The sequence below is a fragment of the Sinohyriopsis cumingii genome, chromosome 11 (genome assembly GCF_028554795.1).
Source record: "Sinohyriopsis cumingii isolate HCF-2022 chromosome 11, ASM2855479v2, whole genome shotgun sequence".
In the NCBI taxonomy this organism is placed as follows: domain Eukaryota; kingdom Metazoa; phylum Mollusca; class Bivalvia; order Unionida; family Unionidae; genus Sinohyriopsis; species Sinohyriopsis cumingii.
The window spans coordinates 109,390,568-109,416,072 of NC_142971.1; the positions used below are offsets into that span (position 1 = coordinate 109,390,568).

Genomic DNA, 25,505 nt, shown 5'->3' on the forward strand with positions numbered 1-25,505 from the left:
CATACTTTGACAGTCACGAATTTGAGTACCCACGAAAGTTTTGTTTCTTCTTTTTACAAAACCATTAAAATTAAGCCACACAAATTAAATGATACGTGTGTGTATGTATATATAATGGAATTGCTTTCCCCATTTTCAAAACATAAACACATTAGTATTTCATAGTCTTGTTGCAGCTGAAAGTACCAAAAAATCATCGACTAGTTACAAATAATATGAAACGGAAAACTAAACTCAAAAGGAAACAAAACTTATCTCAAGTAAATATATATCACCAGAAACAGGCCAATTTGGGTGACATTATAACAGACGTTTTGTCACATGGCCACTTTTTCTCTGTAGTTTGGTCAATAAAATCAGCATTTTTGTCATGCAATAAATAAAATCTTATGCTTTTGCTCATTTCAAATGAAATTAATGAAACCTGTTGAATAACTTCAATCTTTTGCTCGAAAGGTCATGCAAATGAAAAAAATTAACCGCTTCATTTCGTTTGAAATGTGCACTCATGTAAGATCTTTCTTTACATCTTTTTCTGGCCAGCCTAACAATGGGCCAGCTGGTCTATCTATGGACCAGCATGAAAACATAAATATCCTGTATAAATTAAGGTATATTCACAGCGCAAGTAGTTAACTTATCACTTCCTTCTGTGCTTATTTCAAGACTCAATTCTAATTAATATCACTCCTTGATTTCATATATTTAATAACTATACTGCACAAATCTTAGTGCAGGTCCTACAGAAGACTTTAGAAAGTTTTACTTTTTCACAATAAACAGCTTAACAATGCCATCAAGACTGTAGCTTCAACTATTCAGACATATTTTAACAGCTTAGCTAAAAAGAATAAAAACAATCACAATACATTTTTTTAATATGATTAAAATACAACACAGACTGGCATCAGTGAAAAGATTTTTGTACTAAAAGTTAAGAGAAAAAAAAAACAATTCATAGACAACCAGAAAATTAGAACAATTCTAAGCCTTTCATCACCTTTAACCTCTTTTTTTATAAGAATGCCCGTGTACTTGAAATAGATAACAAAAGAAAAGCTTTTCTGAAATAGAATACAAAAATTACAAGCATCTCATGTACTGCACAAATAACATGTCCACAACTATATAAATGTTTTTAAACTTTAATTTTGTAAGAATACTTTTGAAAAAACATGTCATACTGAATTACTGTTACACATTCTGTGTTGTACATTATCACCATACCTAACTGTTACAGCAATAAAATAACAAGCAGACTACTGTATACATCAATCATTTCCAGCATGACTCATTTTAAACCTGTAAATTGATACTCTTCGCTATTTTGTTTTTGTATAAAATATATTTACATTAATTTTTTGATTTACACAGAAAATAGGAATTGTTCTTGAAAAAGTTTGATAAATCTCCCATGAACGTTTTCTGAATTTCGTGTGAGAATCTTTCTAAAAAGTGAAATAATGTAAAATTAGAAACTTCTTCCGGGATAAAAATGATTTGGGACTAATTGGGTGGTTTCATGTGGATAAAATTTCATGGAGACATACTGTACCCTCAACATCCAATAGAACAATATTTTCTGTGGTGAATTTAATCAAGGTGCATAAACATTACTCACGTAAAAAATTAAATTCTCAAATATTTTTTTATTTTTAAGCATAGTGAGAAATTCATACAGATGCTGGAGTAGCTCAGTTGGTAGAAAATCGGACTCATTATCCAAGGAGCCAAAAATATATGGCAAACAATTAAATCTGAGCTTGAAATGATATCTTATGATCAACTTTGTGTTGTTCTTGATATTTGTGACTGTCTCAATCAATTTTAACCAGATGACTTTATGGTTCTATCCTTAAGCAATTACAAGCTAAGATAACATATAAGGGATTTATTCCATATTGTACTTGCTTTTAAGTTGAGACCAGCTGCAAAATGCAGAGACCCAGATCTAATGTCCCATAGTGTGCTGACAGATCTGGATCTGTGTAGTTTCTTAGGCACAATCAGTAAAACAAATATTGACCCTGATCTGATGGCACATTATGCAATGGTAGATCAGGGTTAAGTTGTTTGCACTAGGACTTGACTTATAATCAAGTATACATGGTATTATTTTCTTTCATGATTTTGTCAGAAAATTATATGCTGTCATAAAATACAGAAATCAGTTACCAAGTATCAGATTTGCAAGCACAAGACACTTTTATATCTTTGTCAGGATATTCTTTAGAACCGGAATGATGTTAGTTTTTCTCCTATGACATCAACATTAAGTGGCTATTCACATTTTATATGGTGCTGAAAACTATACCTTTATCAAAGAATTGTTGACTTTTAAATTCATGAAGAGAATTCTCATTCCCACTTTTGGTCTATAATTAAAAGATCACACACATGCACTTCTTAAACTTCATTAAAAACACCCCTGAAATAGTTCTCCAAAATTAAAAACAACCCTGAAATAAATATCTCAAATCTTGCACAGTAATAAATATATACATATGTCAACTAATTAGAATAAATACAAAACTTACGATGATACAGTGTATACTAAAAACAACAAAAAATATCTGCACAATGTGTGCAACATTGTGCACAACTTAAAATAAAAGTTTGCACAAATTTAGAATATCATCCATTTATTGTAAATGCATGAGTCACCATATATACCCACTTGTGAGTCAAATCCAACAACAAACTGCATAAACCCAGATATGCCATCTCATAATGCACTGGCAGATATGGGTCTATGCAGATAGTTAAGACTAATCCATAGAAAAAACAATACAGACTCTCATCTGCCAGTGCACTAATCAGTGACAGATTAAGGTCTGTTTTGCTTGTATGGAATAGTGTAAAAACATGAAAAATGCTGCTGCATATATCAAAATTACATTCCAAAAGGTCATCCTGGTGGTTTATTTCTAAATCCTTCCCAATTTAGTCAAATGGGCACATTTTAAATATTTCAGACTTTTTCTCTTGTACATCAAAGTTAAAAATCCACGCAAATTTAATCATGTTAATCTAACTTTGATTTAAAGTATATAGCAGCCTGTTTTAGCAGTGGAGACATTAGAGGAATTTTAATGAGATTGCAAAAAAGCGCAAACAATATAAATAATTCTTTACAAAAGTTTCATGAATATCTGTAAAATCCAAAGTTGGACAAATTATAAAAACCTGTTAAAACCAGGTAAAGAAGCATAGAAAATTATAAAATGCACATAAAAGCACAGAGATAAAAAGATAATTACCAATTCTGCTACCCAACAAAAATATATATCTATAAACATATTTTGCTGTTATGAATTAACAAAGCTTCAAGATTTCATTGTAATTTGAGATCCAACACGAATATGTTGTCAGTAGAATATGGATGGTAAAGAAGCACATGCTATGTATTTAAATATTGGAATTCATGCACGACTACTAACTAGAAATCTTTTAACAACTGCAATGAGCTTATCTCAAAAACAGATTTCAAATTTGATGTAATCACGCGTGCAAAAATAAAACCTTGATTACTGCAAGGAAAATACCAACAATGAGGGATGTTGCTTCATATATAAAGTTCCTTTAATAAATGATTATAGAACAGGAACAGAGGCTCGAAAAAACTATGGTTCTAAAAAATCATAAGAAACACCCGAAAATGTTTCTGTATTAATTTAAAGCAGTATACCTTGCAAACTGAACTCATTCACCAATTCATAAATATTTATACAATTTTCAATCTAACAGACCAAAATAATTTAATTTTATTTTACTAATAGTCAATCAATATATATATAAATATTATCTCTAATGTCGACTGTAAATGATGTATGTACCAGCTTTAAGTTTTGTTGACTATTTTAGGACATAATGCAATTTCTAACTGATGTAACACTTACTTTATACTTTATGATGCAAATTCTGTTCCATATGATGCATTTTTGAGGCATTTAAAGTCTGTAAATATGGTACATATAAAAGCAAATTTAAAGCCCTGTTTTAACTTTTTAAAAATCAACCAATAAAGTATTATAAAAAAAAATGATATATTTATTAAAATGTTGATTCTTTTTGTCTTTAATTGTGTTTGTTGCTACAATGATATCGCCTTTGGAATCGAAAGAAATAATGTGGGAGAGGTCAGTAACTACCTGACTGACATGCTCAACAATGCTTTGAACTAGTAATTAGCAGCTCTGATAACTCAACTTGGAAACCTAGGAAATATCTAATATAGTCAACATAATTTATTGTATATAACATATGTACACACACACACACACACAGAAACTGAATTTTCCACAAACTGCGGTTTTTTCACTGAATTTGTAGATCTTTGAAGAATTCAGCAATTTTGCTGATTATCTTGCCTTTTGTATATGTCATTTTGGTAGTATTTATTTTTCTCTGCATTTTCTGTAAGAAAAATGATAATGTAAAATCCCAAAACACGATTGTATGACTGGCTTCAAGCTAGATAAAGACAAAGGTAGAATATGCTATGTTTGAATTGAAAGATTTGTGTTATGAACAAAGGAAGAAACTAATATAAAAATTACTGCCAGCTTATTCATGTCAACATATTAACATTATATTATATGGTAAAGTCTTAGATTTTAATTGGCAAATTGTTTTAAATAATTTGTGGAGGCCTTTTTTTAAATTCATGCTATCACTCTAAAATCTGCAGCTTCAAAATGTATTTGCATCTTTTGAAAATAAAATTCACCCAATCAGTGGTCCAAATAGACTCCTTCGTGCTAAACATTTGCCTAAACAAGAGTTCATAGAAGGGACTGACACTCTACTGAGTGAAAACGAATTTCCAGGAATTCAAAACAAGAACATTTTTTTCCTTTAAAATGATGTATGTTGAAACCATTTCTGATATTCTTCAGCAATAACAAGATTTTCAAATTAGCTGCTGTGTTGGACAAACTGGATGTCAGATTGTTACATTTTCATTTAAGACAAAGTAGATATCAAAAGAAGTCTGTTAGTTTAAAACTGTGATATGGCCATCAATTCAGGAGAAGTGATAAAATTTACAAGATGTCCACTTTGTTAGCCATACTTGTTGTCATCTAGGACTACTAGACCATGGCAATCCTCCAAGTAGTTTAGTAGAATGGTAGCAATATTTATCACCAAAAGAACCAATCAGAAAAAGATAAAACATGTGACATGTATACATCCATGGCTAAAAGTAAGCCAAGTCCAATGGCTGTAGCTGCTGGGACAACCTGACTGTGAGATGTGGGCTAATGAAGAAAAAAACAGCATTTCTTTCACTTGATTTAAAACAGCTGCAGCATGTGGAACAATGCTGCATTAGACAATCAACAAGGTTAACTGACAGTATATGCCAATAAGAAGTTTGAGTAGTTGTGGTAAATATAAGTATGATGCAATATTCTACATTATTAATATCATGGTAGAACGTTCCAGATTTTATTGCTGTGGTTTTAGAATATCCAACATACAAGTTCTGAAACCCTAAGTTTGTAAAAGTTAGAGAAATAAATCCTGGAAAAATGGGATAATAAGCATATGTTTAATTTTTAAGTCCGTTGTAGTCATACGTATTTACTTTTAAATGTGCTTATCCAGAACTGCCGACCCTAATAAGACCTCAGTAAAGCAGTCAATTTTTTCAATAAAATATGTTTTTTTTTTAATAACAAAATATAATGTACTGTTATTGTCAAGCTGGAAAACATGCATTTAAAAGTCCAGAACAATGAATCAAGACTGATACACCAACAGTACACATTGTGTTCACCAATTTTTAAAGTTACTTTAATCTTATTTACCTCCAATACAGTTTCACAAACTGCAGTTCCAAACCCTATTGAGCTCAATGGCTTCTTGATATCTCTCAATAGGACATAATCCTTTTTTTTAAAAATCCTGAGGCAATGGCAATCATCTATCTCGCCAAGTGACATACTCAAATCGACACATAATGTCTAATAATGTCATCTTCGCTAGCCAAGGATCTGATAAGATAACCCTATCTACACCTTGGCATATTGAGCAGATATTTGTGTGCTTTGGGTCTGTGAATTTCACTGGATGCCTTTCACTCAATTACACCTGTAATTACTTCCCTCTGTCACGTAGTCATTCTTTTGATGTCAAACTGACAAAGTATCATTTTTAAGTCAATTGCCACCACCATTTTTGGCCAATGTACAATTCACTGCAGTTATGCGCTATTGGTTACTTGGCATTACATACTAAGGGAGGCAACTCATGAAATCCAATAGATGTTGCTAGGACAACGCACTTAAATGTATGTCCAATTCATCAAGGTGTAGACAGGGTTGTCATATCGGAACCTGGCTGGCGAGGATGACCAAACGTAATTGTTGCCATTCCTGCTTTTCTCCCCAAGAATATGAATATTCCATTTTCCATTTTACACTTCTGTACTTACTAGTAAAACTTTTTAAGAAGTTTGTTGTCCCTTTCATCTTGACCACTTGCTTGTTGGATGACATTTAATAATAATAATATAACTAAAAAAACAGCTTGATCATGCAGATGTTTGCATCACAAAACATGCAGTTTAAAGCATAAAAGATACTCTGGTAAAGATAGTCTGGTTCCCTGACCAATTCGCCTGAATCTAATATGAATCCATGATCCGAATGAAACACAGACAAACCAGCATCCAGGTTTTACTGTAAACAATCTTATTTCCATATGACTTAAAGCAAAACTGTAAGAGTTGGTGAGTCTGCTTATGAAAAGTAAATGCATTCGTAAAATGTCAGTTATACACTCTAACTGTGCAATATGGATTTTGTCCAGATAATTATTTCTATGGATAACATTTAACTGTATTCATAAGTAATGCATATATTCAAAGGACACTTTAATATTTGTGACTGAAAAACCATCTATATAATCAACATTTTATTTTACATTTATTTCTATACCTACACTTGTCAACAAGGCTTTACATCATACATTACATAAGGTAATTGATGACAGAAAGGATTCATGGCAAGGAAAAATGATAAACAAAACAAGTTATTGTAAACAGATATGTAATCACGCGTACAAATTTTACCAAGAAAAAATACAGAAAGCCTACGGTTATATTCCATTAACCATACTGACACATATGCACTTATTTTTATAAAAAAAGAGATTTTACAGTATCTGATTACTAATCCCTGAGATGTTAGGAGTACTTCAATGCTAGAGTACCATTCACACCCACATGAAAACATCATAGACCCAGATAAGCCACAACATTGATTATTCTAATGCAGATTTGTGTCTACACCGCTCTCAGTTAAGTGCATGTTATCTACAGGAAACTACAGTAATTTCCTGCATCCTGGTCGCAGAGAAGACGTGATTGTGTCAACCCTTTCATAGCTTCTAACATCCTGCTTTACTCTGGTTGAAGTATGGACTTGCTTCATCATTCTGATGACTGGTCACAGTCTGATTGGCTAGATACTGACTGTATTGGGGCATAGAAGACTGGTAATTTGGATAATTCTGACCCTGGAATAGGACATCACAAATTTGTCCAGCTGCAAAATTTGATGGAGGTGGTACTTGTGAATGATAATTGGTTGTTGCTGAAGCCGTTAGCTGTTCATGAGATGAAAAACTGCAATTACTATTGTAATAATTGGCTTGTATACCAGTCTGATTAACTCCCAGTATAGATGAATTTTGACTTATAGGCTGTGATGATGGCAGTAATGATCTTGACAATGGCTGATACGAACAGGATTGACCATATTCACTGGGATCAAATGGACTTTCCTGCTTCACAGCAGTAATATTGGCAAAATTAAAATCAAAATTTCCCTGAGAATATAAATGATTATAATTATTTCCATCATGATTCATTATTTGATAACTTTGCATGAAATCATTATCTGAAGACTCAATGTCTGCATTCTCAGTCTTCACTGGAGATTTCTTTTCCGATTTGACAGCAGTTTTCAATTCCAGATCTGGGAAACATACTTCAGAGTCATCCAATGTATCAATAACCCCTGTTAAGTAGTCCTTTAATTTTTTCAAGGCTTGATAGAAAGGTACTTTATCAACTGCCCTTGGTAACTGGGAACACCTTGCACTTGAGGAGGGCATCACATAAACAACCTAAAAAATATATGAATATATATCAATATGTTTTTCCTTTATATTAAATGTCTTCATAAATATTCTTAGGGATGATTCACTGAAACATAAATAGTACCCATGGAAAACTAGGTATAAGCAAATGTTTAATCTTCCTGTCATAGACAATTTACTTTTGAAAATTCACTTGTCCTGCAGAGTTTCTTAATTTTATAAATTTACTGAAGACCCTCTAAGATGCTACTTACAGCTTTTAATATTACGTTAGTTTTAGTACAATCAAGGTCCACTTGATCTATATATTTGTTATCTTCTTCAGACTCTCCACAACTTTTAAAGTTTCTGATATTATATTAGCAGGAAATACACTATTACCAAAGTCATTCTTGGGTGTTTAATCCTTGTCAGAAGTAATCAAATTAAAATACCTTGAGCTGCAAGGACAGCTTCTCAGCAGAAGTAAGTGGCTTCCCTGATCTTTACAGCCAAGTATCACAATGTTTTGATATACACAACAGAGTGTAAGCACTCAATGTGACAATAACTAGCACAGGCATATGCATGTGTTCTTGTGAGTAATGGTGGCTTTTTTTAAACAACTCTTCACTTTAGTGACAAAAACATATAATTTATCTTACAAAGATTATTTCAAGTTGTGAATTGGTCATAATCTGGTAGGGGTTCACTATTTTTACATCAATAAAAACTGCTGTGTTCCACCAAAGATTCACTTCTTTTGGTGATCAGTATATCAGATTTGCTCTGCAATGAAGGCACTTTTCAAGCTGAGTAGTCACCCATAGAGACAATCCAATTTAAATTAAATAAACTGTTATGTACTGAGTGTTTCTAATTATAGTCTTTCAATATTAAGTGCTGAAATCATCATTCAAGTGTTTTGTCATTCCAGGATTTGTCAGAATTAGAATACTGTATACTTACTTAGAAGTCAAATTCAATTGCAAACAACAACAACTGATCTGAAGTCACATAATGTGTTAGCAGATCAGAGTCTATGTTTTTTATTTTAATGATTACTACTGAAAACTACATTGACGCAGATCTGCTCGTACAATATGCAATGGCAGATCTGGGTCTGATCAATTTGTAGCTAGATTCGATGTACAAGTATATACTGTACTCATGATAGTGGTTCAAGACTACATAATAAGCAGTGTTTGCCTGGAGTCCAATTACTGGTTTTATGGTTTTGTGGGTTTTAATGCCATTTTTAGCACATGATAGGCTATACATGGCAACCAGTATATCTTGTGGAGGAAGAACATAGGAAAACCCAATGAAGAGCCACCGACCCAAAGAAGTTACTGGCAAACATTCTGACATACCCACATTGGCTCAGCCCAGGACTCGAACACAAATGGGTAAAGGTAAGATGTTAGTAAAGGAGAACACCTTAAATCATTCTGCTACCCAGGGCACCCAATTATAGGCATACTGAAACTGTAAAACCTCTGATCTATAGGATAAAGGGCAACATGAGTATCTCTTTCATCTGATTCAAAGCAAAGTTTTACATCAGAAAGCAAATTTTTGGCCTTAGCCATATTTCCTGCTCAATTCAGAATTTTAAAAAATATTCTCATTAAAACTTAAAGTAATCCACGATTCATACAGTCCCAAGCAGTTTCTCCAAGACTTTTTAAGGACTACCAGAAGTTTTCAAGGAGTATTTTTTCTTACAGAAACTGAGCATAAAAAGATGAATAGTTTCTCCATATATTACATGGTTTATCACTGCATAAACAGGTACACAAGCTGAAGAATTAAAAAAAATGTGACCAGGATAGCAATAGACCAAAGGGACAATACTCCATTTGGTAACCACTCATGTCGAGTGTCATTTGACAAATCCAATTTTATCCAATTTTTTGTTTTTAGATATTAATTATTTTTGGCAAACATAAATAACATTAATTTTTATTTTAAAAAAGTGATATATACCATATTCCTTTATAATGTTTTGTGCCTTCTTGCTAAGTGATATTTTTTTAAAACTTGTAATGTTATTTGTTTTATAAAAGTATCTCTATTGCTTCTGAAAATAAACTTACTATATCTGATCCATCCAATGTATCTGGTTGTTTTCCAAAACTGAAGTTCTTGTGCCCACAGAAAACTTCATAAATGCCTTCAAAGAGATGAAACCATTACATATTAAATTTGTATCAATACTTCCAAAAGTCAATAAAGCATATTTAGTATTCACTTACCACACTGTATATGACCTCACAAGATGGTCTGTAAGTTAATGTAATGTGCCTGTCCTGAAACATACATGAATTTCTGAGCACAACATTTAATTCAGACAAGGCTCAATAATAGAAGCCAGAGTTACAATCTATTTACACATGCTAAGTTTTGCAAATGATTGGAACAAATCAAATATGTTTATTTGGAAAAAAATTTAACGACCATTTTTTAAATCAAATTTCACACCAATTTTTGAGACCAAGTTTAAATTTTGTCAATAGATGCTTCATAACTATAAGGCCTGATATGACTTAATACAAAGTGTTAGGCAACTTTTGGGCCTGACATGACTGACCATCAAGGGTTAGATAACTTTAAAGCCTTTTTTGACTAATCGTAAAATATTAAATAATTGTCTGACCTGGTATGTCTGAGTAAAAAATCACATAACTTTAGGGCTTGTTATGGCTGATAAAAAGAAACACTACACAACTGTATGGCCCGACATATCTGATTATAAAATGTTACATAAATGTAAGTTACGGGCACGATAGAAAAATTTTACTTGCCCCCCCCCCCCTTTTTCCAAACAATTTTGGCTTCAGTTCTTCAAAATGTTCTGAAATACAGCATAACCAGTTGCTTATTGGCAAAATCGATTTTTAACACAAAAATAAAAGACACAAAATAATCTTCACACAATAAATCATAAGCTGAACTGGCGTCAAGAGTGACACATGGTGAAACATTCTCCAACAAATTTTAAAAAAAGAAAACCATTATCCAACAAATTAAAAAAAAAAAGAAAACCATCAGCAAATTCACTGATTTGCACCAAATACATATACCCACCTTTTCCATTGAAAACAGCAATCTTGGGCTTGTATTTTTTCAGCTTGTCTATCAATATCTGTGCCCCTTCCTTTATCTCCTTTCTAAAAAATACAACATACAGAATGGTTGGAAAATCTAAGTATCTGCATTACACTTACACCTTCATTATAAAACTGGCAATGTGTTATAATGAAGGGCATTGTTATGTGTGCTGTGTAATATCAAACAAATGACAGGCAAAAATAAAGCAGCTGATCTATTTTTCATAAAAGAATTTGCTTCTGGACTCAACATAGGTACAGAATCCAGCAATCTGACTTGGCAAAATGTCTGATTCAAATAAGATATATGAAATTGAGACTTAATGGTGTATAATTAAAAAATGAAAGATTATAACTTAGTCTATAATAGTTTTGAATTTTCAAACTGTTGTCTGGTATAGAACATAATAGGATTAATAAAGTATATTACATTTTGTATGGGGGGGGGTATGCAGTGATGTCATCATGGCACTTCCTGTGCTTGCACAACAATTTCACCATAGCCTCTTGACATTTATTAGTTAGCACACTTTGTATATCCATAGCAAGAATAAAGAATAATGAGAAAAAGATTGCATACAATTTTACATGATAAATTTATTGCATTAAATAAACTAATTAAGAATGTTACAATTACAGTAAACATACTGTTGGCAATGTTGATAATGATAGCATAGCTGCCAACCTTCCAGGTTCATAATTAGTGAAAATAGGGATAAAAAGTCGTGAATTTGGACAGGAATTCGTGAAAAATACCATGACAATAACTCCATCCACTCTGACCACTCCAACCGTCAATACTACACTATATCAAGTTCGCAAAATAAATATAAAACACTACACATATGCACAAATATTTATTTATCAAGGCATTATACTGTGGCAGACTTGAACTTCCTCAACTGCTTGATCGTAAATTTGTTTTCTAAACAGTTCCGACTTATTACCTGCAGCATGATGTTGGGGACTAAATTTGCTGACAAATTTTCTGCAGCTTAGGAGGCCCTAAAATCTGTCTTATTTTTCCTCACTAAAGAAAATACTCTTACGCTGTCACTGTTGCTGTGAGTAATGCACAGGAACTGCAGCATTTTCGGTTCTTCCACAAGAAAAAAAAAAGCGATTTTCGAGTCCGGGAACATTTGTCAGAACAAATGTTTAGCATGGTCTCCAGCTGATAAAGGTAGATTGCGTTCGACAAGAAAACTCACAAATAATGCTTCAGCGTTGGTAGCCTGCAGGTCTTCCGCAAATGGTTTAAAATATTCCAGAGATGAAATCTGCGAATTCTTAATTTTCCCAACTTCGACGTGTTTTTTTGTTAGCAACCGACATTCTTCCTCACATCGTCTCTGCGATGAAACACTGAGCGCAAAAAGCATGAATGAATATCAATGTTTAATGGCAGAATGCACAGCCAATTTTTGATATATTCCAAATTAAACTTCACTTTTTGAGTAATACATTTCTTTTTCCTTGGTGGTGAAGACATTTTCAAAATATTACATGCGAGGCTGAACGGTAACTCAAATCAGTGTTTTGACGCATGCGCGGAGCAAATTTCCGGTTAAGCCCCAGTTTCTCTCAAAAGCATTTGTAAAACTACTCTTATACATATAGATTAAAAGAGGCTAAAATGCTTGCTACCGGGCCAACTGTACTAATCGGCTATAGATCTACTAATATCGTGACCAGCAGTACCGGACCGTTTCGGCAACTGCGAATATCACGACTAGCGCTTAATGGGAAATCGGTTATTTTATTAAAGATTTAAAACAATTGAGGATTGGAAAATTCGTGAATTTTTGGCTTACGGCGTGAATCCGTGAATCGCTAAAATAGTCGTGAAATTCACACCAAATTCGTGAGGGTTGGCAGCTATGTGATAGGGTTAATTACATCTTCATAATACCACATAGCAAAATTAACATTTTAACTGTTAATAATGAAGAACAATTTATTTGTAATAACTGATCTGGTTAAGCTGTCAAGTTATGTGGACAATAATTTGTAACTTGAGGACTAAGAACTTCCAGTTAAAATCAATGTGTACTCCCAAGATACTTGACCAGCCCTCAACAATCTTATTATTGAATTATCTCAATCTTTTTTTCTTTTCTATCATCAGTCTCATACATATAGCCCTCACCTTCAATGATCACAGAAAGTCATATTTACATTTCTTAATTTTAGTTTTTGCTCTGTATACCCGGTCTTGTACCTGTAGCCCTTTAATGATCAGAGTATAGCAGTCTGTGAATACAGTACTTACTAACCAGCCTAGCTGGTCCCAACCTTTTAGCCATACAGCAGTTGATTTTGATACAAACATGCTGGGCTAGATTTTCAACCACAACAGTAAGACTTTGTCCCCCGCCTATTATATTTGGGGCTCATCCAACTCTCATCAGCTGATAGCCTGGTTGAGATAGGGTTTCAACAATTCCAAGAGGTGAATGAATATCATGGTAAGTGAAGGTGTGTAGCCATCTACATATATCAGGTAACTTACTAACCAGACCTTTTAGCCTTGTGCTATGTATACTTGACCAAGAGAATGACAAACAGGTTTAATTCTCAACCTCAAAAGTAAGACTGTCTCCCCTCCTGTTAGAACAGAAAGTTATCATTTAAATCTCTCAATCTTAGTTATTGCTCTGAATATCTGGTTTCATGTCTCCCACACCTTCAGAGATTATAAACGGTCATTATTTCAATCTCATACAGAACATGACGTGATAAATTGCTTTATTCATGTACAATGATGGATATCACCTGTACTCATCTGATGTCACATGGCATGGAGAGATTACTACAATGTTTTCTAACGACTGCAGGTATGTTGGTAAGCATCTATCTATTTTATTGGTGTAGATTAGTTTTTTGAAGTTTACAAAATTACAATAAACAACATTTCCAATCCAAAATTTGGCAAGAAAGTTAAGCCATGGACTTTACCTTTAATTTTACAACATAAATGGTAAATGGGCCCTAAACACAGAATCACTGCAAACATAGTTTTTACTAACAGTTTAGTGATACATACTAGTAATATAAAAAATGTATGGCAATATGATATATGTACACAGTTGATAGACCATATCCAGATATATCCTGCTGACTAAACAAAAACAAATTACAGATTTTTCCAGGGCCATTTCACAAAACTCAGGGACCATAATGTCTTGTAGTGTTTACTGTTTATCGATCATAATTGTGTCGTGATCCAAACAAGTTATTTTGAACTGGTGCACTGTGCTCAAGGAAACTAGCAGTTATCAATTTGCTGAACTCCACTGTTAGAAATTCCAAGTCTTTTCTAAAACTTTGCAAGGTTCTGAGAAATTCAGTGACTTTTCAAACCAATGAAATTTAGTTTTTAAATTCCAAATCTTCTGCATGGTTCGAGGACCAGCAGGAACCCTGAATAATGTTTAAAAGTTCATAAGACCACAGTGTATATTCAACTGACATGTTTCTTGGGACAGGAATACATGCAAAAATGCTCAATTCAAAAGGTAAAGTTACCTGGATGTAGGAGGCCTCAATGGAGCAAGAGGTATCATGTGTAAACAAATTATCAGTGAATGGTATTCAATTGTATTATTTCTAATTTAAATCTTATTTTGCTCAACTGAATGAAATAAACATTATGTAAAATCTATTCAGCATTAATGTATTGAGAATAAATATCATGTACAAGTGCTCTATGCCTTGTTATTTAGTCATTTGTTATCAACTATGACCTTGAGAGATCTGCACTGCCCCGGGTTGTTCTTCCAACAATGTTAGTGAACCCTATTCCATAAGTAAGGAGCTTGTAGTCATCATATGCTGTCATTGGCTCTGGGATCAAACCTGACAGGTACATGCACTTCCCTGAAAAGTAAAAACAACACTGTAACCAATGATTACACAGCTCAGCTCCACAACACTTTCAGCAGCCTACAGAAGTCACTTTGAGTATTATCATGCAGCAAAAAACTTCAGACCATGGTAATCTTGACAGTGAATGTCAGTTCCTTTCCTACACTGATTGGGTTTTCTTTTTTCAATTTGTATGTGTACATTTTAGGATAAACATACAGTTACAAGTATAAAAGACAAAGCAATAAAAACCAATTTTTTCTATCAAAATGTTTCTTCAAGAATACTTACCCAATCATATTACAAGATACCATAGGAGAACTACTACTACCTTGTAAATCCAGCCTTCCCAGGTAATACTTGTAGCTAAAAGCTAAAAGTTATCTGTCCATTTAGGTGGGCAGGTAGAATGATCTCCCCTTAGTATAGGGATTGGCACCAAATCTGGTGAATATCCCAGTTACTACTGGAGTGTAATGCATGCTCTCTGTGTGGATATAACTGCAGGGAGGATGGTAGGGTGTATGTATATTATGACGGTAAGTATTCTTGAAGAAACATATGTTACCAGAAGAAAAAAATTGGTTTCTTCTTTAAATGTTTCCCAAACATAATTCCTAAGGAGAAAAAGTAAGACGCAAAGAGAGATACATCTCCTTACCTCCAAGAGACCATCTCTGGTCCCATAAAGTATGTGAGACAGTTTCTAGATAAAACTAAGTGGAAAGGACTCCATCTGTCAGAAAGTGACTTCAAAAGGGAAAAATTATCCCTACTGCAAATCCAGTGGAAGCTGTCATGCCATGCCTCTATGAAGCTGTCAAATGACCTGGAAAGGAAACCTTTGTGCCAGGGGCAAAGGTTCCCCCAGATAGACTTGAGCCTATTAGAGCTTAGTGATCTCTGATAAGAACTGAAGTGTACTCTGATCTCCATCCTATGATATGGATGATGATAGCGAACAGTTTCACTCATATGCAATGACTGAGCTGACTCTCCTAACTTCATGAGCCAATATGGGGAGCAAATTCAATGCTGTAGCTTTAGTCCAATATGCTGGACAGAAGGTCCACTTTATTCAGGATGATAATGCCTATATTGATATATCAGCCTTACCCTCTCTGAAGTTAAAATGGGGCGTGATCTGCCTTAATGCAACAGCTCAATATTCCCAATATACCACTTCAGAGCTCACACTGGGTCCTGTTGATGACCTTGAGGCAAAATGTCCAGAATAAAAGGGAATTATTACCAGTATCTAATTCCACATGTTCTTCATAACAAAAGCAGGGGTCTTCATGAGCAATAGTAATCCCTCATGGTAGAACTATAAGCAGATGGGTCCAACAATAAGAAATTTTTATTGTTGATTTTGTCTGCTGGCTTCCAAAGTTGAGAATAAGCAGGACTTGTAAGACACGTGAACTACATAAGCTCTGAGAGCAGCTGAAATGGTGTCTTGTTCTGCTGTTTGAGACGAGTCACCATATCGGACAGAAAGAGAACTCCATTCCTGCATTGATTCTCCATCCACCAATGAAAAGCTTTCAAAATGGATTGCATCCCAACGATGTTGACATGTAATAATCATCTTGAAGGGATGATGCCACTAAGGTAGTCTGAAATGGTAGGAGATTTGCACCTCCAGTACTCTGGGGTTGCATCCGTAGCAACTGCAATTGCCAGAGGCTTTTCTTGCAGAGGTATTAACGACGCGAGTCCAAAGTGGTTTCCCTGGCTTCCAAAAGAAACCTCGTATTGTAGCAAATTGTGAGAGTTGGCTAAATGGTCATAGGTTCAGTATCCACTTGGACCACGTAATTATTGTAATGGATGCCCAATAAAGCAAACATGGACTAAGTGGTACACTCCTGCCTTGAGTAAAACTCGGCCAGTGAATGAATTCTCCAGTGGGTTGATTGCTCCAAATAGGCATGAAACCTACCATTGCATGAATTCAATTCTCGTTCCTGGATGGGCACATTCGTTATACTTTAACACTGATTCTAGATCCAGCGAACCAAATCTTGAAAAGGTAGGAGGTCGTTGTTGTTTTTGTTGACAAGGAGACTACACATTCTCCACAAGTGCCCATGTTAGGACCCATTGTTGCATTCAATTGCAAACAGCCGACTAGGTTGGAAACCAACTGATGAGTGTCGCATTGTAGCTGAAGAATTCTGGCCAAATGAGGTCCCCAGAAAACTTGTTGGGTCTCTGTGCCATCATGGTAAATCATCCCCTATTGTCCATAAAAGATTGGAGCCTTCTCCCTACTGGCATCAGTGATAAAGATGGGTTGCGGGACCTGTATGTATGTATGTCATTGAGATGGAGATGGTCTTGTGGAATGCAGGGTGACGATGAAATTGCTTTCTTCTCTGCTTACATCTGGAACAATCAAGGCTTGAAAGTTGGTATGTACTCACTGCATGATGTAAAGTGACTAATTCCACTACCTGTTTTAAACAAACTATATGACTGACACAAATAATTTGGCTTTATCTGCACAGATTATTGCTTTACAACAGGTGTGTGTGAGTGTGTTGGAGTTTTAACGTAGCTTTAACAATTTTGCAGTCATATCGCTACGATGTCTGCAGTGTGACAGTTTATAGTGATGTCTAGAACTGGTGCATCATGTCGCAGACATGTAGCATGATGTCCCAACTAGTCACATTATCCTGACACCAGGCCATCCAGTCCTGCTTTACATGACTAATTAACTAACTTGGATAGAGATTTACAAAGGTGTTCACAATAAAATATCTTGTGAAAATGCACAAAACTTAAATATGAATGTCAACATCTGCAATCTGTAATTTACAATGGATCATCAAAGCATAGTCTTCTTATTATCTAACAGGATATTACAATCCTGTAATTATAATGTATTACATTTTAATTATGATGCAGATTTAGGAAATTGGTATGGTAATGAACTGTACTTTACACTGTGCAGACCTCACTGAAAAGCTGTTTAATAATGATGCCAATGGGTAACCATGTACCCATCCTTTAACAATAACACAGGTATACCCCTTCAAAACCTTTTTACAAGTTCAGAAGGAGACACAGAATAACAATTACAGTTCGAGGCTCATGTCATGTGCACATTTATTCATCATCACAGGGACTCATATCGTTGCTTGGAATGTACTTGTCATACATGTACTATATAATTATATAAGGGAGGACACTTGTCTACTTTTTTGAGCAACCTATTTAAGAATCAATGTTGATATTTCAAGTTAGATTTTGCATAGCATAATAACTTATTGGTGCTTAGCTCAGGCATTTAACTTTGTATGCCTGTCCAAAGTTAGGCTTGCTATCATACCTTTAACGAATGCCAGATGACTTTCCCATGCTACTGCTCACCACTGACATGATTGCACCCACTTAATATGCAAGTGCAACTCGCTGAATGGAACACTGCCCTCTTATTGGCCAAAGTTAAATGATGTAATAAACCAATTTACATCTTATTTTTGTATTATTATATAGTACATATTTTACTTTTTTTTAAAATGGAAACAATGATATGAGCCACTGTGTTCATCGTTAAACCACTGTCTACTTTCCTTATTTTCTTTTCATAGTTTCCACATGAAACAGTTCTAAGAAAACAGACAGGTTTCTTGAATGTGAATCTATTTTGATACCACATATGTAGCAGACCAGTCTGAACTGAACATGAATGGAGCCAGATATTGTAATAAACGGGCTTTATCGATGTGACTGATGGATGTTTTATGACTGAAACTTAAAACATGTTGCATCTAGAAAAGTATATATATATAGCACCTTACAAATGCTGAAATAAAAATTCAACAGTGATGTAATACAACAGTCATCATTTGTAGAAATTACGACTATTTGCGAAAGTTACTGTAAACATTCAGACCCGTTAAAGTGAGTATTGTGCGTAAATAATTTATCAATTTCTTTTCCGTCTATACTTTTGTACTAACTCCTAATCCACATGGATTTAGCTGATCTGTGACAAAAATATTAAATGCAGACAAATTTTGAAGACATCAACGGAAGCAAGACAGGTTTTTTCTAGTTCCAAATTAAAATACATATATTTCTACGCTGTAAAAATGTAACGAATTGTTTTACAGATAATTAGCAAATATAATTTAAAATGGTATAAGTATGATGAAAGTATTACTAACACTAAGTATAACTGACATGTTCTTAAAAATGTCCATACTTACAAAAATGATTGCCAGGTCCAGCATAATGATGACCTATGTAGGCTGCAGCCAATCCAGGATTTATTCCAACCTGCAACGTGTACAAATAATTTATTAAAGTATTTAACTCAGTAAAATAAACTACTTACTAGTAGTAATCACAAATAGCACTAGGTCATGGTCCTTTTTTATACAGCATCTGAATGCAGAAGGATGTAGCAAGATAAGAAAAATCCAATGTCTGCAGCTTAGGACAATTTTGACATTTTTCTGGGTAAAAATATGCTTTAACAGAGCTTTGTAAAATTCAGAACCATATGCTGTCTAATTCATAGTATGAAAGACTGATGTAAAAGATTCCATACAAATATTAACCAATCTTTCACTTGAAATCAACATATCAAAAGAAGAAAAATTATACATTTTTCATGGTAAGTAATATGAAAACTGAAATTCATTTGGAAGAGTCAAGGCAGCCATACTGGACTGGTACAATTTTCATTTAGGACCAACTAGGTTTCATAAGACTACCGGTAAAAAACCCTTCTTGATGTAACCAACCATTTGTACAGCTGAGTTTGCAATGGTATCAAGATATGACTTTCCATTCAGGAGGGGTAGCAAAGGTAAGATTGTCATGATGACAGTCATACTGGACATCGGATGAACACCATTTTCATTTAAGACCAAAACTTTATACAATTTACTAGAAAATTTGTGCAAGGAATTTAAAAAAAAAAAACAATTAGCAGCTTGAGGTGTAGCTTAAATGTTTAGATGAAGATTCATAAGCCCAGCATTGCTTCTGCGTAAGATTGCTTTTAAGCCAATATTTGAGATCATGGAATGACCAGTGTTGTATCTTGCATGATACATTATGGAATGGCAGATTAAAATCAAGGCTGATTTAGCTGGGCTTGCATCTGAATGAGAAAACACACAATGTACAGGCTCCACCTATTATAACATTTTTCAAACATTTTTCTATCTTACGATGACAATATCCAGATCTGGGGCCAGGTGGTCTGGCAGCAACATCTTCAACACATCTTCTTCTGGTGTCCCATTAAAACGGTCCCTTTTCTTTTTTTTGACTGTGACATGGTCTGTAATTTTTTCCTGCTTCAGTTTCTTTTTCTTAACTGTAGGTTTTACCACTTCTGAGCAAGTGGGGAGCCCACAGCTGAAAATAAGAAAACTAGTTGTTTGATATGAAGAAAAATTTGTTTACAGTGACTACAAAAATTTGTTACACAATATAGGAAGGGAATTTATTAAAAATATATTTACGACTGTCACATTTTTTCTTCTGACATTTTCTTTCTTTCTTGGAAATTAAAAAGACTTAAGATAGTCCTCAATGAGCTTTCACATGTCAAACACTGTGCTATCTCATTGGCACACCACAGCTATCCATGAGTAAGGTCCCTTATCATGACTAATAGGTTGTTATTGTCAGTAGTCTCTCACTAGCATTCGGTAGTTCCAATATAGTGCACAAAACAAGCACGAAGGATTTTAAAAATTGGGGTAATCCTACAGAGTGTCACTAAATGCATATTTTGCAATACAGTTACACCTGATTGACTTCTACAGTACATGACCGTAAATACAATTATATATTTCAACCAGAACATTTCTGAAATGTTTGGGGATATTTATTAAATTTTGGAAAACATTAACTTACTTGAATAACTGTTGGAAAAATCAATCTCACATTGATACTTGATCCAAATTAAACTAATTATAAGTTATCTGCTTGGTCAAATTATCATTAATTCTCACTATGTTGCTTCTATTCACAATACAATCAACTGATATGATTGCTGAAATTATTGTCGAGTGAGTGTAGTAAGGCACCTATTACTGTAAGTGCACTTCTTGGTGGAAAAGGGCTTTTGTCAACAGTCATAATGTCATAATGATAATTATAATTTCACAATGAAAATTCACATTTATATTTTCTTCTCAAATTGAAATGAAACAAGTAAACTTGATAAGAGAAATAAAAGAATCTTCAAGGATAAAAAAGTATATTTATAAGGACAGACATTGTCTTACAAAAAACAATAAAGATTTAAAAACAGCAAGTTAACAACTTACATCTGTGTGTTTGTGTGTGTGTGTGACCGAGTTTACATTATGAACCCTGGCTGGGTTTGATATGTGGGCTGGAATTGGGGGTAGGTGGAAATATGTTCTGATAAGTGTAGGAATTTGCTCTGGCAAGCCATAGTTCTAATCTTGAGTTTTACTACATGGAGCACTCAAAAAAATGTCTACAAAAAAAGCAACATTGTTCCTTGCATAATCTTGAAAATTCAGGACCGTATGAATATGTTCAGCTGCAAACACAAACACACACACATAAGTGTAATTTACCCAGTGAAGAAATCTTGTGGCTCTTGCTTCACAATGATTGTTGGTTCAAAAGCATATTCTGTGGGTTCCATCTTAACAATGGCGTGTTCTTGGCTGGTATGGTCAATCTTTTTCCTTGGCATAGTACTGGAATCTGAGAATGCACCAGATGCAATTACTGAAAGATTAAAATTAAAGTTGACCAGTCATTTATAAAAACTTCAATATCACTGTATATTGATGGAAAATATTAGCATGTATCACTATATCTATATTTGCATTTCAACAGACAATAGCTCTTTTTTAATACATGTAGCAAGGTCACACCTACTCGTGTGCTGATATGCAAAGTAAGTAGATTTAACGTGCAGGGAATTAAAAACCTTAATGAATGAAAAAAATACATGCATTCTCTCAAACTAGTTTGAAACAATATAATTAAGTGATAAAAAATGGAATAATTAGGTTTCAAACAGTTAGCAAATTCCTTACCTATTTAGCTGTCATATTTTAACCCAACCATAACTGGTTAATCTGTCAAAAACACTTCATCTATAAAGTGAGAACTGGCAAGAATTACAGCAAGTTTCCATTATTTATAATCTGGTATTTATGTATTACTTTTGCTAACAAAGATATTTCCCACTAGCTTTTGCATAAGCTTGAGGCATACACATCATTTTAAATTACTGTGCTATATTCTCCACCATTTCATGCAGTAATTTGCACCAACCAGGCTGAATGTCAGGATCACTCAAAAGCCAAGTGATACATTTGCATGAAGCTAGCATTAAAATTACTTTGACACAAAACCATAAGATGCCAGAATGAACTGTCAAAGGAAAACAGGGTTTGCAAGGCAGTAAATGTGTATGTGTGTTTGCATGAAGTCTGCGCAAAGATGTCATTATTATTTTTTTGCATCATATCTTTGAATATCTGATTTTGATACATGCATAACACAGGGCTGCATATGGGGCAGATGTGTTACAATGTCTCAATTCACGTTTAAAGTGTATCATTTTTATTTTTATTAAAATGGGAATGAGTCAATTTATTTATCTTTCATATTCCTCTTTTTAATACTTTTGCTCAATTAACTAAATATGCTTGGTGTTGAAGGTGGGATGATGTGTCACTCAACCATTTACCACTAATACTTGATCTGTCAACAGTTATGTGGGTAAACATCACAACCATAAGGTTATTACAGCTCTAAAGTTTGTATCACAACAATGTAATTCTCAACAAAAAGTAAAAAGCAGTATATTAATACACATTACTGTGAAGCTACATTCATCATTTTTATCACTATATGACATGTCTTATTTCCAAGGAGCCTCTGACATTGATGTGATGAGAAGAAATTCCAAGGTCTTGTGAAAAATAACAATTGATGCATGTGCACAAAAGTTTGGCATTATAAAAAAGTTTCATCAGAAAATGAAAATGAAAATGCAAAAATAAAGCGAGTGTGTAATTTCGATTTTTAATGTCACTTTAACAATTTTTCAGTCATAGCGCAACAATGTATGCAGTGTGGCAGTTTAGAGTGATGTCTAGCACTGGGGCATCATGCCGCAGACATGTAGCAAGATGTCCCACCCAGTCACATTATCCTGACACCAGGCGGACCAGTTCTAACACTAACCTCTTATGGCTGAGTGCCAAGTGAGGCATCTGTTAGTATCATTTTTATAAGTCTTTGGTACAACTTGGCCAAGGATCAAACCCACAACATCCCACATCCGAAGCGGATGCTCTAGCCACTAGGCCACCGGAGCAGTCCAAAATGATAGCATTTTTCACATTTCCATGTTTAAGAACTGTACTGTCGTAAAATGTACATGCCCTTGATTTACCAGTACTTGATGTACATAACACAGGGAACCAGTATGATTAAGTTAAATTAACGTCCATTAGGGCATGTTCGACGGTTTATTCCAGCACAGCTGGATGTTTAATTACAGCCGGGGGAAGGAACTGGTGCCTCATCCCCCAGGCATTTATGTGTTCAAGGAATACTGATTAATTTGGCCATCAGATTATAGGACTAATTAATCCCTAATGACTTGAATGTAGGGCCATCATGAGTGGGAATGAACCCAACATGCACTCATAGGTAAATTACTATTCAGTTGTGATTGAACGCATGAGGTGTCAACCCAAGCAGCATTTAACACCTGCTACGCTTTGGTAGGCAGCGATGACGTCACATTTGGACACGTTTTTTTGACAGGTGGATATAGTTCCACATCTCTGTCAATGTACGATGTCCAAGAGAGGCAAGGTACTCAGCAAGCCGGCCATGAATGTCGTGTACTCCCAAAAACGCCAGCCAATACTTATTTCAGATTTAAGTCCAGTTGTTACTAATGGACAATAAAGAATCACAATAATGTGTAAGCCACCTATGCAGTTAGCCAAATCAACTAAGTTAAAATAATTTTCCTATAATTATTAAAGTTGGAATTTTATGTACAAAGTGTACCTTTTCCGCTAAATTTAATTAATACCAATTGGTGTAAGTCAAAATGACTCAATAAATTTGGTATCATGCATAGGAATAAAACAAAATGAACAGTATGTAAAATTTGATGTGTATTGTTATTTCTGCTTCCCAGCATCATGCTAAGTGCTGACAAAATTGTCTAAGCAAGTTGTAATAACTTGCCTGTAATGAGTCATTTCCTTCACTACAAACTACAATATTTGTTTCTCTGTGAGAAAAATAAAACAGACGTCAGTACTTTTCAAACCGCAATCCAGCGCTTTACAAATTTCATTTGTTAAATTTTAACTTGTCCTTTGGAGATCTTAGCTTGCCCCAAACACAACGTCCCAACATGTGTTAATGGATGACTGCAATGTAAAGGCATATACTGCCACAAGAAAGATAAAAATAATATTAAATAGACTTAGGTTTTGCATATTCATCATGCCAGTTAAATTATCAAAGCAATAAGTCATATGCTAAATGTAGTATCTGTATTACCAAGAACAATTTCATTTTAATACCATAATTATTTTTCCAATTTGATTTGTTTAGCTTTGAAACAAAATCTTGCAGAACACAAAAATTATGATAAATATAAGGAAAGCTTTACAATAGATATGCTTCTTTATTTAATATTTCCTATAAACATGAGTTTTTATGTGCTACTGACATTCCTGTGCAATATACTTTTTTTACCAGAGCATTTGTATAACGGTCATGCTGAAGCAGACGCTTGTGAAGTGCGTCAAAACACGGAAAGTTATACTAACGGGAGTTGTCCGATTTAAAGCATGCCACAAGTACGAGGCAATATATAACTGTCATTTGATGTGCATGTGTAAATACTGTTTAAAACTAAATGAGAGGTATCATAGGACAGGAATACATTTCTGAAAAGCTGAAAGTAAATACCAACGTGCGTTGATATCAACGAATCAGTAGAACGATGCGTCAAAACCGACAACAATCGATACGGTGAAGCTTTTGTTTTACTAGAAATTCCTTCTTTAAAAATCATAGTAATAATTGTGCAAATAGTGAAAATGATTCGTCGTACAGAGACATATTGAGAATATTATCTTAACAGCCCCGTGTCAGAAGAAACGCCATGTGTAAACTTAGCCACCCACCCACCATCGTCCGTCTGCAAGAGAGGCATACACTCCTTCCGTTGCAGTGAAACTAGCATTTGCTACATTTCCTGACTAATAACAAAAATAATAAGTAACCATCACAATCTTTGCATAAACTCAGGAAATGTTGGGATCTATGGGTGATTTCCATAAATAAATTTACCCGTCGGTGATATAGCTTCTGCCTAAAAAGTGCTTTGTTCTGGATTATTAAAACACGCGATTTGATTGGTTCCATCACCAT

General features: G+C 34.2%; 1 protein-coding gene across 2 annotated transcripts; it reads right to left on the bottom strand.

The window, feature by feature from the left end:
- Nucleotides 1-860: 860 nt before the first annotated feature.
- On the bottom strand, nucleotides 861-25,502 carry LOC149789278 (G/T mismatch-specific thymine DNA glycosylase-like). Of its 2 annotated transcripts, none has more exons than XM_089975464.1 (8): nucleotides 25,425-25,502; nucleotides 21,653-21,809; nucleotides 20,264-20,453; nucleotides 19,292-19,361; nucleotides 14,948-15,080; nucleotides 11,179-11,261; nucleotides 10,188-10,264; nucleotides 861-8,136 (listed from the first exon to the last, which is right to left on the bottom strand). In XM_089975464.1, the coding sequence occupies exons 2-8, from the start codon at nucleotides 21,772-21,774 to the stop codon at nucleotides 7,396-7,398; spliced, it is 1,416 nt and encodes a 471-aa protein (XP_089831590.1). In that variant the 5' UTR covers nucleotides 21,775-21,809; nucleotides 25,425-25,502; the 3' UTR covers nucleotides 861-7,395. The 2 variants fall into 2 exon arrangements, with proteins under 2 accessions (XP_089831590.1, XP_089831591.1); XM_089975465.1 differs by having other exon boundaries at nucleotides 21,653-21,785; nucleotides 25,425-25,469.
- Between the last annotated feature and the right edge of the window lie 3 nt (nucleotides 25,503-25,505).